Below are 15,676 nucleotides of genomic sequence, written 5' to 3'. Positions count from 1 at the left end.
CTACGTCGGCACATCGACCAACTTCGCTCTAGGCGAGACTTTTCTGCTGAGACTCCTGGGTCTTTTCCAGGGGGGGAGGGGGACCCTTTGGAGCAAAGGGAAGGGCAAGAGTTACTGCCCATCTCCACTGAGGGAGCCACAAACGGCCCGTCCCCAGATTCCGCAATTGCTCCGAAAAGGAAGTCATGGAGCTTACCCACACAACAGGCACTCACGCCTACTCCAGCCAGGGAGTCACCCCGGGGGCATACTCACGTTCCACACACGTCACACAGCACTCCAGTCACGGAGGATACCCGGGGGCATCCCAACAAATCATTCCCCGCAAGAGAGCTGGCACACAATCCCCAAAGTTGGCCTGACCTTACCCCAAATCCTACAGGGGGTCAAACATACACAGAGCTAGTCGAGGAACCAAGTCCCGACTACAACAACCCTAGCACAAATCAGGGAACACCTGAGTTTTGGGAAAGTACAGAAACCCACACGAGCCCGAGCACAGAATGGGGTTCAGGGAATGGACAGCCTCCTGACAGGTCTTGGACTGACCTAGGAGGTTCTACAGAGACGCCCAGCAGTGGCTATCACTTCAAGGGGCCCGAGGGTCTACAGCTAGGCAGGTCAACCAGGTCACAAAGCAACAGAAGCCCTGGCCTGACGAGCCCGGTGGGCAAGCAAGCAGGCCAGGCATCGGGGCACAGTCCTTGGAAGACACCAGGGCACAATAGAGAGAACAGGCTCACGCCTCCCTCCAGTCAGGGGACTTATGCCAGTAACCCACAGCTAAGAAGGTCACAGAGAGCAAAGAAATCTCCTAAGTACCTAGAAGACTACATTACATTGCTGGCAAGGCAAAGGCCAGTAAACAGTGGGAGCACTGGGGAGCAAAATGTCATATAAAATAAATGTTGTATGTTGGTAGTAGTTTTAGCCCGGGGGAAAGGGGTGTTATGTCCCGAGCCTTTGCAAACGGCTCGGGCGTTTGCAGGCAGTCCCGGGCAGGTGCAAAGCTGCCCGGGACCAGACAGGCTGTCGCCAGCGCCGTGCGCATGCGCGGGTGCTGGCGCGGGAAAAGTAACCCATTTACCCGGGAGTTGCCTATATAAGAGGCTGCGAGGCATTTGGGCGAGGCTGAAGCCATCTTCCTGTAAGCTGAACGCTGAATAAAAGAAACTGAGAACTCCAGCTGCTTCTCGTGTCTGTTTTCCCGCCAAGGACGCAACAGTGGTCATCCAGATTTTTGTAGGCCTTCCTTAAAGAGCAGGTGGAAGTAGTTTTGGATTGCAATTGGCAATCAATTTAATCTCCCCCCATTCCATATATTTTTATCTCTGTAAAAATCACATGACCTCAAACTGACATTTCTCAGGGGAGAGAAGATGCTATTGGTGCCAGTAAATTATTCCTTGCAGGTAAAATGCCTTTTGAGGACAATAGTTTTTTCAGAGACTATAGCACACCAGGTTGAAAAGTCTTTCAGCTGGGTGACTGCTTCCCACATTAGCCAGGTCCCCAGCAGACCCTCTGAATCCCTTGGAGGAACACCTGCTCTCTTTGGTATGCTCTTATGTTAAGAATGATGCAAAAAATCCAACTATCAAGGCTCTTCTACATTCAAAGAGAGATGACATTTTCTCCAAAAGGGAGAGTTCAGAATGAATCAGCAACTGACTTTTCTGAGGGAAAGCTGCCAGTTTTTGGTTTTGCTTTCTTAATTGGATTGTTAAGCCTTTTACTATCATCCCCATTAACATAATTGAAGCTGGAGTCTGAGCCTCTTCTCCCAAGGTCTCCCCATCACCCAGAGGCTAATACATACTTTCTACAAATTTTGGTGGTCCAAATTAATTGGGGGGGGGAATGCTGTTTTGGTGTCAGGTTTCAGAGGCTGTTTACTCCCAACCATTTCTGTGTATCTGTTCTGTCTCTCAGTATGAAACAGCTTGACAGGAAGTAGGTTTTTAATGTTGACTTCCATGCCCGTTATTTTTTTAACTTGTTAAAATTATTGCTATTCTGCCAGTCTACAAAATCACTCTTTACATTTGGGTCATTTACATAAAACAACATGAGTTGGCTGCACCTGGAAAAACTGCTGTTTTTCTATTATTATTTAATCGCTCACCAAGCTGCTCATTTAGAGCTATGCCTGTTGTTTTTTGCCCTGTGGGCATAAACTACTCACTCTCTTATTGGTCATCATGGTCTCTAAGTCTTCCACTTATGGGAGAAAAAGAAAGAAATCAGAATATTTCTTTTCTTGCTTTGTGTTTGAAACCAAATAATAATATCCTAAAGGATTTCAGCACTTAAATAAAACATTCGTGTTAGAATGCTGAGGGCTACTTTCAGTCGTGCTGTGCTTCTTCAAACAAGCTTTCCCTTGAGCCCAGTGCCCTAAACACTATGCTAATATCACCCCGTGTGTTTTATTTCCAGTAGTTTTAAAACCTCATTATCATTATTCATCTTGGTGAAAATAGGATGCCTCACAGATTCAGTGCCCTCACTTTTATCCATTGTTGGCATCCGGTGCCCTCCTGTGATATAAATACCTTCGGTGCTACATGAGAAGAATCAGACACACTTCACAAGGAGATACTTCCGTAGCATTGGAAGTCAATTCAGCCTCAGACATAAAGTGCTCAAGCCTTTGCTACAGTGGTGAGATTCAAATATGTGAACAACCGGTTCTCTGTGTGGATGCCACTTCCAGAAGTCCATTCTGGGCCTGGGCAACAAAAAATCAGCTACCAGTTCTGCCAAAGTGGTGCAAACCGGCTGAATCCCACCACTGCTTTGCTCCTTGCCTTTATGGTAGTCTGATGATGGAAGCAAAACTAGACACATTGAAATTAAAACAAAAGGCATTTGAATTGTGGCTTGGGGCATATACAGGTAGTCCTCAATTTACGACCACAATTGAGCCCAACATTTCTGTTGTTAAGTGGGACTTTGTTAAGTGAGTTTTGCCCCATTTTACATACTTTCTTGCCACAGTTGTTAAGTGAATCACTGTGGTGGATGAGTTAATTAAATGAATCTGGCTCCCCCATTGACTTTGCTTGTCAGAAGGTTGCCAAAGGTGATCACATGACCTTCGGACACAGCAATGGCCATAAGTACAAACCATTTGCCAAGCCTCTGAATTTTGATCATGTGACCCTGGGGATGCTGGAAAGGTTGCAAGGTCAGAAGTCAGTGTCATAACTTTGAATGGCCACTAACTGAACTGTTGTAAGTCGAAGACTACCTGTACAACTTTTTATTTGGCTTCACAGCTTGGAAAGGAGTGTGAATGGACTTTTTCTCCATTGGCTTCATGCTGGGGATCAAAACTCCTTTTCACTCTTTTGGTTTTCCAAGCATTTTTAGAGGCAACATTCCCACAGATGCAGGTTACAGGGGCCTCAGGCATGCTTTGGTTTTTGAGTTGCGTAGTAGAGTTTCCCTTCTGCAAAGTCAGCAAGACCTGGTCAAAAATGATATACAGCAAGAAGAAATTATTTCAGTATGAAAGAACCATTAAGGAATGACTTGCAGAAAAAGGTTACACCATTCAAAGACTGAAGCAAGCATAAGAAAGAAATTGGATTTTGTTTACACTGGACAGCAACATATTTTTAGGCTTTCAAGATTCTGACCTTATAACAATAAAGTAGCATGTTCGAATCTCTACTTTCTGTTTCTTGACCAACATCTAAAAGTTGCAATCTGCTATAATGGTAACTTCTGTTCACTATTTCATAAAAATATTTTCCAGTAAATTATCTTGGTTTGGGCAGAAAAGAGCTAGCTCTGCCATTAATACTGAAAAATTGTTATAATAGATCAGCATATTAAATTCAAATGCTGGGACAGAAAATGAACTGCAAACTATCTGATTGCTTTATGCTTTAAATTTGCTGGTATGTTCCTCTTTTTCATCTTCAAGGTTGAAAGAAGGCAAAAATATATATTTTAAATATTATTTCTGGCTGTGTTGAGCTACATATTAAAATTAGGAACCTAGGTCCCTAAGACTAACTTTGTTCCTTTTCATCTCTTAAAAAACTGCCTTGCCAATATTTGTTGGATTGGTCTAAGAGAATTCATACTGAGATAGACAAAGATTTCCTAAGGCATCTGGAAACTGCAGGAGAGAAAAGAAACATTTGTGGGATCATGGGATCAAAGCAGAATTTTTTAAATTATATTTCCAGCTTTACTACCACCTAACAGATGTACTTTTTTAAAAAATAGCCATCTGTTACATACACATACTAACTGCATGTATCAGCAATAGACCAGAAGTTACGAATAGTTGAGCAGAATGCATGTACACATGTGTGTGATTATACATGCAAAGGGAAAGCTTCATATTTTTTTGAATTTTAGGTGTCTGCAATCCTATAAAGGATCCCTGATCTTGAAGGGACTGAGTATGGTAAACTTTACTTTGAATTAATTAGTCATTCCCTCTCAGCCCACTACTCACAGAGTAGTCATTGTAGGGAAAATAAGAGGCACAAGCATTATATATTCCATCTTGAGCCATACAAACAAATGACCAATCATGGCTGAAGACTAGCATAATGTATTCATGAACACCACTAGCAGTCAGAATTCACAATGAAAACTCCTTAATCTCACAATGCATGGACAATGATGAGGATGATGTTATCCGTTCAGTCAAGTTCAACTCTTGGTGATTCTATGGGCCAGATCTTTCCACATTTCTTTGAGTTTTTCTATGCTCTGGCTGGTGTCAACTTTGATAGCATCCAGTCACCATATTCTTTGATGGCCTGGTTTCCTTTTATCACTAATTCTTCCAAACATAATTGCTTTCTCCAGTAAATTACATGACATGGCCAAAGTAAGTGAAACACAGTTTCATGATTTTGCCTTCTAGTGACATGTCTGGTGTCATGCACTCCAGTTCTTACTTATTAGTCACCTTTACTGTCCAAGGAAGTCTTCTCCAGCACCATAATTGATTTTCTTCCTGTCTTGCTTTTTTAAAGTCTAACTTTCACAACCATAGATAGCTCCAGGAAACACAATAGAATGAACTAACTTCCATTTGGTTGTCAGGCTGATGTCCTTGCTTTTCCATATTTGGCTTATGATCATCATTACTGAGTGACCTAATGCAATCCAACGTTTTATTTCTGTGTTGCATTTACTGCTATCTCTGATCCTAAGAAAGTGAATTTTTCTACACATTCTTTCTCTTCACTATCTCTTCACAGTTTGATGTTTCCTTCCTTGCAGTGGTCATATGCTTGGTCTTTTTGATGCTCAGGAAGAGACCAAAATTCTCACTTTCTTCTTTGACTTTTTTATCAGATTTCCATGCCTTCTTTGGTTTCTGAGAGCATTGTATTGTCATCATATTGAAGATTGTTGATGTTTCTTCCACCAATCTTTACCCCAGTTTTTGATTCTTTAAGATTAGCTTATTCATGATCATTTTAGCATACAGGTTGTATAAGAAAGGGGAGAGAATGCAACCTTGTCACACTCCTTTCACTATCTTAAACCAATCGGTGTCTCCATATGGTGTTTGTACACTGTCTTCCTGATTTGTGTACAGTGATTGCACCAATTTGACTAGATATGCTGGTACCCCCAGGTCTTGTAGGGCTCTCCATAGCTTCCTATGATCACACAATTGAAAGCTTTCTTGTAGTCTATGAAGCACATGTAAATGATCTCTTGATATTCACAAGATTTTTCCCTGATCCAGTGCAGGTTTGCAATATGGTTGCAGGTGCCATGACTCTTTCAGAAGCTGGCTTGGATATCTGGTAATTCCCTTTCTATCTGTCCAAAGTCTGTCCATGCAATTCCCTTTCCATGATAGAGAATGCATGGACAGACTCAACCATAGTTTCAGCTGAGAAACCGTAAGCATCTTTCACCAAGCTACTGTAGATCCAAAAACACTAGGGAATTCTTGAAAGCTTGTCACTTAGACAAATGAGTTATCAATAAACATAATAAAGCTAAATGATTCAAAAGAGTCCATTAAAAAGCTAAGAAGGGAACAAAAGGACCAGAATACGCTCTCCTCAGTAGCCAACATCTAGATAAGCAAAGATTAATACTGGGCCAACAATCAAGCAGAAAACAATGCCTAATCAAGGAATTACCAAGGAGAAAAAAAATGCATATACATACCAACATTGGCAGGGTAAACTACTGTATATAAACAGGGAGCAAATTCCACACTCACTTGCACTTACAATGTTTTGGGTAATGAAACAACTGCAGGCAAAAAACCAAGAGCTACATATATTCTTCAACCCTGAGCTACATATATTCTCTTCTATAAGGTATGTCTCATGAGATAATTTAGTTCTACTCATATCAAGACCAACTACAATATCAAAATGGTAACCACTGCATATTTTAAGAGCTGGTAAAGTTCTAAATTATGCCACCATCCCAAATGTAGTAAACTACATTAAACTTTTCCGCACTTTCAATTGACACTTAAGATAGGTAGCTGGAGAGCAGATGGAAGAAATAAAGGCTGTTAATATTGTAATTAATGCTCCATCTGCTACAATTTCCTGTCTGTATTCTAATGAGTTGTGTTGCATTTATCACCTACACCAGTCTTAATTGGCTGAATATGGGAGATGGGAAGAAAAATCATTAGAGTAAATCCTACCTTCTTATACACATTTACTTGTATGTGTGAACTAGCTTTATGGATATATAAATAGCTTTCTCTGAGATTTTGACTAAGACAAAAGTCAAAACCTCTATGGATTTTCAGATGCAGATTAAAAGGGGTGTTCCCTCTTTTTTCTAGGCACTAAGCAATCTAGTCAGTCATCATACAAAATTTATGTCATCAATTTATTCTAAGAGGAAATAACTGCTGGAAATTTAATCATTAAAAATGAACAAATGACAGATATATAGGTTAATTAGAAAACATCCATAGAACTGCTGATACTAATGAATAAAAAAATAATGTTTTGCCAGCTTAATGTATCCATGCATATGCATGTGTGTATGAGGAAGAGATAAGTGTCTTTGATTATGCAATCTGCTTGATCAATTTTTAAAACATGTAAGTAATTTATATTTTTGTCAAGAAATAATACATTGCTGTGAATTGATGTGGCTTTACCACTGAGCCACAGACCCTTTCTGATAGAGGCTAAAATTATTCATTAAACTGTAGAGTTCAGAGACAAGAAATCTAATTTGTGGAAAATGTGTTTTGGGGGTATGCTGGTGATCTTTGTTCATATATTTTTCAGTGCTTGAAAAATCTGCACATTCTTTTTTATCAATGACAGTAACTGGACAAAGTTCTAGGCAAGAGTATCCACAGGGAAATCAATGAACAAGATGGTGAATGCAACCACACCTTCAAAAACACATCTTTTTTTTTTACATGCAATGAACTTTTAAAAAGAAAAGAACCACAATCATGTGGGTATATTCACCATCTTGATTTTTTTGTCCTCCATCAGGACACTTTAGGTCGTGATACAAAAATCTATCACACAGTTGTCATGTCATACTTCTTTGAAAGATATTTCTTGTCTCTAGCTCTATAAGATGACTCTTATCCCCAAATTCAGTTTATAATTTCAATCAGACCTAAATAACTTTATGGGAATAACCAAAAAACCTATAATATGGTGTACAATTGATGAATTAATTTTGGTTTGTTTAACTGCCAGGTTTTAAACATTTCACCTTGTAAGAATTGACAAGCAAATGTTTTGGGTCTCTTTCCCACCTCTGCCCTCCAGTCAAAATAAGAGTAGTTAAACTTAATATTAACCTTCCTAAAAAAAAAAAAACTCTCTCCCACCTCAAAAAAAACCATTTAATGAAAGCAAAAGAGACTCATTTGCTTTCTACCAAATTGATTTTATAAAATGAATCTTCCAAAGAGAACAAATAGTTTATAAAAGATATTTAAATCTAGAGCTAAGGGGAAATTTTCTTTTTAGTGTAGACATGTTTTTATATAACTAAAGCTCAGATCTCCCTATTTCTATCAATTCTTTGTTGAACATGCACTGGAGACACAGTTCACAACAAGACAGAGTGACATCAATAAAAACAGGTGCATCACAATGTCATCATGCAAATAAAGGTATTATATAATTTTCAATCAGTTCAAACTGATGTGATAACCAAGTACATAAGTTGCATGATTTACATGATGTCATGAGGTATCCATCATCATTTGTTCCCCTCATGGAGATCCATGTATGTAGATATTATTCAGACTCCTATTCCCCCCAGAACCAAAACTGTAAGCCAAATTCATATATCTCTGACTCTTTACAGCATCATTTTTCTTCTTGGTTGCATTTAGGACAAGCAGATTTTTTTTAAAATATTTGTTTATTATACTAGCAAGTGCAATTTTTTCCATTCGTTTCATGCCTTCTACATGGTGTGTTCTGGATTGGGCAGGATTTTTTTTGCTAGTATTTTGGTTTAAATTGGTTTGGTTTTCTGGCCAGTTAATGCTTATGTGTTGAAATGTTAAATAGGAACAGGTTCATCACAATTTGCCAGGTTTTATGTGGAGTAAGTCACATTCAGAAGGAACTGAATGAGTGCTGAGAAATGTTAGGGACCTTTTAAGATTGTCCAGTCAAAATTGTGAGACTTCTGAGTTTCAGAGGGGAAAATTTAATGTGTTTGACTTTGGGATATAATCATTTTTAAAAATTCTTTTGCCTCTGGCTGTCTTCAGAAGGAGCCTCTGTATGCAGATGAATAGTCTGTATTTCTGCCATCTATTTTGCATCCTATTTTAATTCCTATTTTGCACCAGAGGCAGTATGTTTATGAGATCTAAGAGGTTTGTGGATTCATTTGTGCTTGCTTGCTTTCATTTTAAAGCAGATTGTGGCAGCTACACAATATGGCATAAGCTAAGCAGGATAATCATTCTTTCTCATATATTGTGTTTCTGGTTTTAGGTAAAATATTAATATTAATTGTTACCCATGTGTATCTTTGGATCAGTCATTGTGTATCTATGTATATCAGTGGTTCTCAACCTTTTTATACGGCGACCCCAGTCATAAGCAGGTGGTGCGCATGCGCGGTGTTGCCCCCTGCATGGCACGCATGTGTGGCGGCACCCCATGTGCCACCCCTGCACGGTGCGCATGCGCGGTGCCAGCGCCCCATGCGCCGGCTGACAAAAAATGGTGGTGACATGGTTCCGAAAGAAAGCAGATTTTCAAAGAATTTTGAGGCTTTTTCCTCTAAAAGAATCTTTTATTATTCTGCATAGCTTCGGCACTAACAAAGTTAAGCCAGAAACTGAATCCTCCCTCCCCCAAGCATCTGTAACAAAGCATAACTCACTCCTTCATTTTACAGTCATCAATCACATTCTCCAATTAATGTGAACCGTGAGGTGCCCCTCCCGTTGCAGCTGAGCTGACCTTGGCCACACTGTGCCCAGACATTGTTATGGTTAACTTGCATACTTTCCCACCCCTTAACCTACTGCTATCTGTCTTAACTCTAGAAATGCTACTCGGCTAAATAAAACAGGTTTGCTTCTTCATATATGGCAAGCAAGAACATACGATGTTAGCAGTCTTGACAGGTGGATCGCGTTGTTTGGCGACCCCCATGAAATGGTCGTTTGACCCCAAATGGGGTCGCGACCCACAGGTTGAGAACCGCTGATGTATATAATGTCTTCTTATATCTTCATATAAGCACTCTTTGTGTTGGTTTTAAACTGTTAAAAAAAGGTGACAAAAGATCTGACAACAACTTATCCATCATATAGATCTAGAAATTTCTTTATTTAAACTTCATATGAAAATGGGAAAAGATGGCATTTGATTTGATAGGCTAGTATTTGGACATGGAAGACAAGCAACTGAATCTGTTTCTCATTTCCGAGGCCCAGATGCAGTCTGAAATGGGAAGGGGGTAGAAAAAACTTCCCCAACTTAGAAGCTGATAATAGCAGCAGCACCAAACAGAACAGGACATACACCGAGAGAAAAAAATACCTTTATTCTGCAGAATATATGAAGCTTGTTGTGTTAACTGATACCAAAATGGGCCAGTTTCCCAATTTCAAATACCAAAATACTATTTAAAAAAAATTAGGACAAATTAGCACATTTTCTATATCTTCCTAATTTTATTTCTTTCTTTTACAAACATTGCAGATAGCCTTTAGCACTGAATTCTTGAAAGCAAGTGAGAGCTATTTTTCACTATTGCTGAAATATTAAGCTTGCACCTTCCCTTTCTTGTTGCAGGGGAAATGACCACTCAAATGGATTTTTGAGAGGTTATTGTATACAAATGTATAGGGGATGTGTGACTCACACACATTTTCTTGCCATTTCATCTTGGGAGATTTAGCTCTAGACTCAGTAGCTACATACAGACATAGTAGAGGACTTGAAATCTCCACTATTTAGTAGCCTAATTGTGAGATGGCGGCTATATAAATGTGAAAAATAAAACAAACAGAATTCAGAGGAGTTTCTGAGTGCTTTTAATGTCTCAATCTCTTACTAGTATATAAATTTACTTTGTGTCATGTTTATCGTATGCTGATGTAAAATAGCATTCCCACCAACACTGACATGCAAGCTACTATATATAAACAAAGAGTAAACCCTGCTCCCTTCTAGCACTAAAGATGTTACCTAGTCACGTAACAAAATGTCTGCTAGCAAATAACTAAGCTCAGAGAACACCAAGGAGTCCAGAGTTATCTCTTTCTTGTACTTTCTGAAAGGGGACAATCAGATTGAATCTCAAATGATTTCAAACAACCTTACATAGCATAGTGGTTAAGGTGTGTGAAACTAAGCTGCAGTTGCCATAACCTAAATATGAAGCAGGCATGTAAGCAGTGATGAGTCAAAGCCAGGAATCTTATCCAAAAGATTCATTTATTCCTTTATTCTTTCTGGAGTTCAAAGTCAGGAAAGAAGGGAGGGAGGGAGGGAGGGAGGGAGGGAAGAAAGTTTGGTTCTTGGATAGAACAGCTTAGTAAGTACCATGCAAATAAAATGCCTATTCCTGAGGTAAATTGGATGGGGGGGGGGAGAAGACTCAAGGAGTAAATGGGCTTCAGATCTCTTTCAACCCAAAGGTTCTTGCTTTCTCATTAGCTGGGATTGAGGAATCTTGTCCAAAAGATTCCTTGCGGGTGGTAGATAAGAAGAAAAGACGTTGTTAAGAAACAAAGGAAAAATGTCTCCTAAACCAGACAAAGGAAGCTGGATCTGAGCTCATAGAAAACCCTCAATCCCAGCTAATGAGAAAGGAAGAACCTTTGGGTTGAAAGAGATCTGAAGCCCATTTACTCCTTGAGTCTTTTTTTGGATCCATTTTACCTCAGGAATAGACATTTTATTTGTGTGATACTTACTAAGCTGTTGTGTCCAAGAACCTTCCTTCCTTCCTTCTCTCCCTCCCTCCCTTCCTTCCTGACTTTGAACTCCAGAAAAAATAAAAACTAGCATTATTCTTATTTTATTTAATGGACAGATAATCCATGAGATTTTTCAATAGAACCCCATTCCTGTGCCCATTCTGAGGATATTATTATGCTGGACTAAATCCTTTCCCTAAAGGAGCTAACGGTGAGGAACTTGATTTACAAAATAAGCAATGGTTTTAAAAATCTAAAAATATGTTCTTAGAGAAATATAAGGCAGAGGCTGTGTGAGAAATGCTAACAGTGAGAATAAATGGATTATAATTCCTGGCAAGAAAATTGGTATTTTTCTCCTACATCATCCACATTTTTAGCAGCATACTTAAAAAAAAATTGCCTGAAATGCAGTAGTTATCATGAGAATTTAATTTGCATAGCCTAGATTTAAAACCATTACTGCAAAAGAGGAGAGAAAAATATTTCCAACAATATCCAGGAACACAGGATAGAACAGCTTCTGCATTTTATTTTCATTATTAGAACAGCAACACTATCTTCCGGAGCAAAACTTACCAGTGTTATAAAATTGCAAGGTGGGAAGGCAAGTCTTAGGATATTTGGAAGGAAATGATACAAATACAGGTTTATGCACAGATAGGCTTTTTTTGGTAAGGAGATCACAAGTGTGAGGAAGGAAGGAAGGAAGGAAGGAAGGAAGGAAGGAAGGAAGGAAGGAAGGAAGGAAGGAAGGAAGGAAGGAAGGAAGGAAGGAAGGAAGGAAAGATACAGTATGTGTGTAGACAAAATATAAACAGTTAATCATGGATCCTCTAATAATAGCTGAATTTGTATAAAGCTTGCAACACTTGCAACCCAGTCAAAATATCATTTATTCAGGTCTTGCTTTGGAGAGTATATGGAACAGATTATAATTTGTTTAAACAGTAATTAGATAGTCCTCTACTTATTATCAGATTATATTCCAAGAGGCTGATCATGAGTCCATTTGATTGTAAATCCAACCAAGTATAAAAAATATGCACAGTACAGTTCTTACCTTGTGTAAATTATATATGTCTAATCCTAGACATACTATAATTCACAGTCACTACACAAAGGGAAACATTGTGAAGTAAACATAATGAGATCAGGAAACAGACAGGACTGGGTAATGTCCAAAATGGTGTAAATCAGCCTCCCAATGTGTGACAGTGCTGCCAAGTATACATTTGCAGTATGCGATAAACTAACCTTTCGCAGACTTCTGGGACCTTCTAGATTGGAGTTGTGGACAGGTTTGTTGGTACCGGCAGAAGTTTGTAACTCAAAAGTTTATAAGTAGAGGACTACCTATGGGGCCTGAGAAATTAAAGAAGGTATATCATAGCACCTAATGGATTACTTTGGCACATGATATTGTGACACTCAGGTTCATATACTCAGAGGAATTTTGAATATGGCTTTGGAGGTTTTCTCATGAATTATCTTGTGTAAACCTTCACAGTGTGCGATTGAAATACCTACAGTACTGCTGGCACTGCCATTTCCTTTCTCTCACATGCGTGCAAGGATCCACCTCCAACTATCCCTGTGCAGAGCTTGGGATGCTAGAGAAAAAAGTTCTGAGAAAGGAAAGACATATGGCTGAATTATATGAGTGTTTTTGCAGCAAAGGAGCCCTAACCTCTGTAGTGAATTCAGCATCTTAATGTGTTCAATCCATTCACTGACAGTTGAGAAAAGGAATAACGGATGCACTCCTATACAAGCCAGATGACTACAGATGACCCATATAAAAATTATGTGGGCAGCAAAGCAATAATAATAATAATAATAATAATAATAATAATAATAATAATAATAATAATAAACTACCATAAAATGTACAAACTTGATGGAAATCATATTGCAAACAGATCTTCCCTTATAAAGGGAGTGTTTGTTGCTTTATAAGTGAAGAGAGGGTTTGATTCTCCACTATTTACTTTTCATTTTCCCCTCTGTCCTTAGGTTCAACTAATCCACTATAACCATGAGTTATATACAAATGTCACAGAAGCTGCAAAAAGTCCCAATGGCTTGGTGGTAGTTTCTATATTTATGAAAGTAAGTATAGTAAAATTTCATAAATGTTTAATTACATTCTGCTGGGTGATTTTAAGAAATTAAGAGCATTGGTGCATAAGTCCAGTAACTCTAACTGCAGTCATTTTCTACCTGGTACTCCAAATGCGTTGATATTACAACTTCCAAAATCCCCATCCAGCAAAGGAATTGTAATTCTGAGGACTATTTACAGGATGGGGAAGACAACTTTGAAGACTGTCTGCGTTTAAAAACTGCCAGTTCTTTGGGGATAACACAGTCATACTTTAGGGTGCAAAGCAATTATACCACTTTGGAGAGAGACACAAACATTATACAAATCCATTTCCATCTTCCTGCAAATAATACTAATATTTTATATTACTGTAATTGTGTTATTAATAACAAAACTCTTCAGCAGATGCTCAGAAAACATCGCAGTTCTTTTTAGAGTCTTTTTTCTTACCCCATTCTCATGCTTTTGCATTCCCTCCCTCCATAAATACTTCTAGAATATATTGTACCTAGTTTGTTTTTTGCACAAAGGAGAGGGATATTACTTCCCAGTGAACTAACCAATGGCCACTGTACTAAATGATTTACATACATTGAGGTAAAGGCAGACATAATATTTGGAAACCATTTCTTTATGCATGTTCCTTTCAGTATCCTTGGATGAGCTCTGAAAAACAAGATTTGTAGATTTGGAATACTGTTCACTTGGCACTAGAGAAATAATCTGGGATAGTCAGAACAGTCAGAGACATGAAGGAAGAAGCGGAAGCAGAACTTCAGTCTGAAAAATTGATGGAGTCCAATATTAGCAGTCCTCAGACAACAGTAGTGGCCAGAATTGTGGAAACCTTTTGTACAGTAGAAATGCCATCTTTGATTAAGTTTCCACCAATTTTTCTTCTAATATTTTTATAACTGTAGCTTTGTTCACTTAATACTATTTTACATCGCTTTCTGGGCAACCAGTCAACTCTTTGCACCATTACTTTAATTTTATTACGTTTTACAAGCTCACTAAATGAAAGAATACAAAAAACCCCAACCAACTTGATAGCGATCACATAACACTCCTCTCAGCTTCAATACATGACATCAATAACTGAATCCTACTATGATCTGATTGGTCATTGCCAAAACAAGATGACACCTGATTGGCTCTCTAAACACTCATGCTCATTGGCTACAATCAGATGAAGGAAAGCTACCTGATATCAACCTAAGTAAGTTGTGCTTCCTTTTTCTGGTTATTTGGCTATAACTTTTCATAGAATACAGTACAGATAATTGAACAAACTATGTTGCATTGCATTCTTGATTAAATTATCTTTCCATTGATATATAATTTTATGTTACCACTCTAAAAAAAAGTGGTGTTATTAGCCATGAAACCTCAAAAATACACTTTTCCCAAAAGGTTTCCACAATTTTGGCCACTACTGTAGGTTGCCCAGCATATTAGAGGGCTATCTCACATTTTCTAAATCAGTGTCATGCAGGTGGCAATATGTCACCTGTTATATTATTTAATAAGGGTGCATCTCAGAACAATCTCCTTCAAGGAGGCCTGTCACTCCACCCCAATGAAGAAGAGTTGGGACTAATCTGTATTATCAACAGTTGCTTCTGTACACATGTGGTAGACACGCAGAGGCCACCATTGCTGGGTCAAATGACACGGCTTCTCCACTCCAGTCCAGGAGATGCTTCAAATGGGCTTTTTGTGCAAATTTCCATTCAAGTGTCATGCCCTTCAAAAATTTGTACAACCCTATTCTTTTTGTAGCAGACATGAACCTGGACAACTTGTTGCATGCAAAGAGTTTAATCCTTTCTCTCCAACTGCATTTTTCACTAACTGGCCATTTTGCTTTTGGTGTGGGATCTTAGAATGGTACTGCTAAAACCAGACAAAGGAGAGACACGAGGAGAGGTACATTTCAAAAGTGACAGATAGAGGAAAATCTAGGCTGATTCTCCACTGAGCTGCTACCATTTTTCTCTATTAGAGGCAGTTAAAATTTCAAAACTAATACAGTAATGGAACTAAAAGATAGTTCGGCTTTCAGATCAGTTAGCTGTATTTTTTAAAAATATATATATAACTAGGGAGAGAATAGAAGGATAAACAGGCCTTTGACTTCCCAAAATGACAGACATGGTAGGAAGAAGTTA

General features: G+C 38.6%; 1 protein-coding gene across 1 annotated transcript in view; it reads left to right on the top strand.

Annotated features, from left to right (window-relative positions):
* CA10 (carbonic anhydrase 10) overlaps nt 1-15,676 on the top strand; it is a 112,551-nt gene that overhangs the window by 68,407 nt on the left and 28,468 nt on the right. Inside the window, exon 3 of the mRNA XM_039362293.1 lies at nt 13,415-13,510. Coding sequence (XP_039218227.1) covers nt 13,415-13,510 — 96 coding nt within the window. The remainder of the gene's footprint in view (nt 1-13,414; nt 13,511-15,676) is intronic.

The sequence above is a fragment of the Crotalus tigris genome, unplaced genomic scaffold (genome assembly GCF_016545835.1).
Source record: "Crotalus tigris isolate CLP2741 ecotype Arizona unplaced genomic scaffold, ASM1654583v1 scf7180000019416.255986, whole genome shotgun sequence".
NCBI classification, from domain to species: Eukaryota; Metazoa; Chordata; class Lepidosauria; order Squamata; family Viperidae; genus Crotalus; species Crotalus tigris.
Note: the sequence above shows the minus strand (reverse complement) of the source record. Positions and strands in the feature narration are given on the sequence as shown.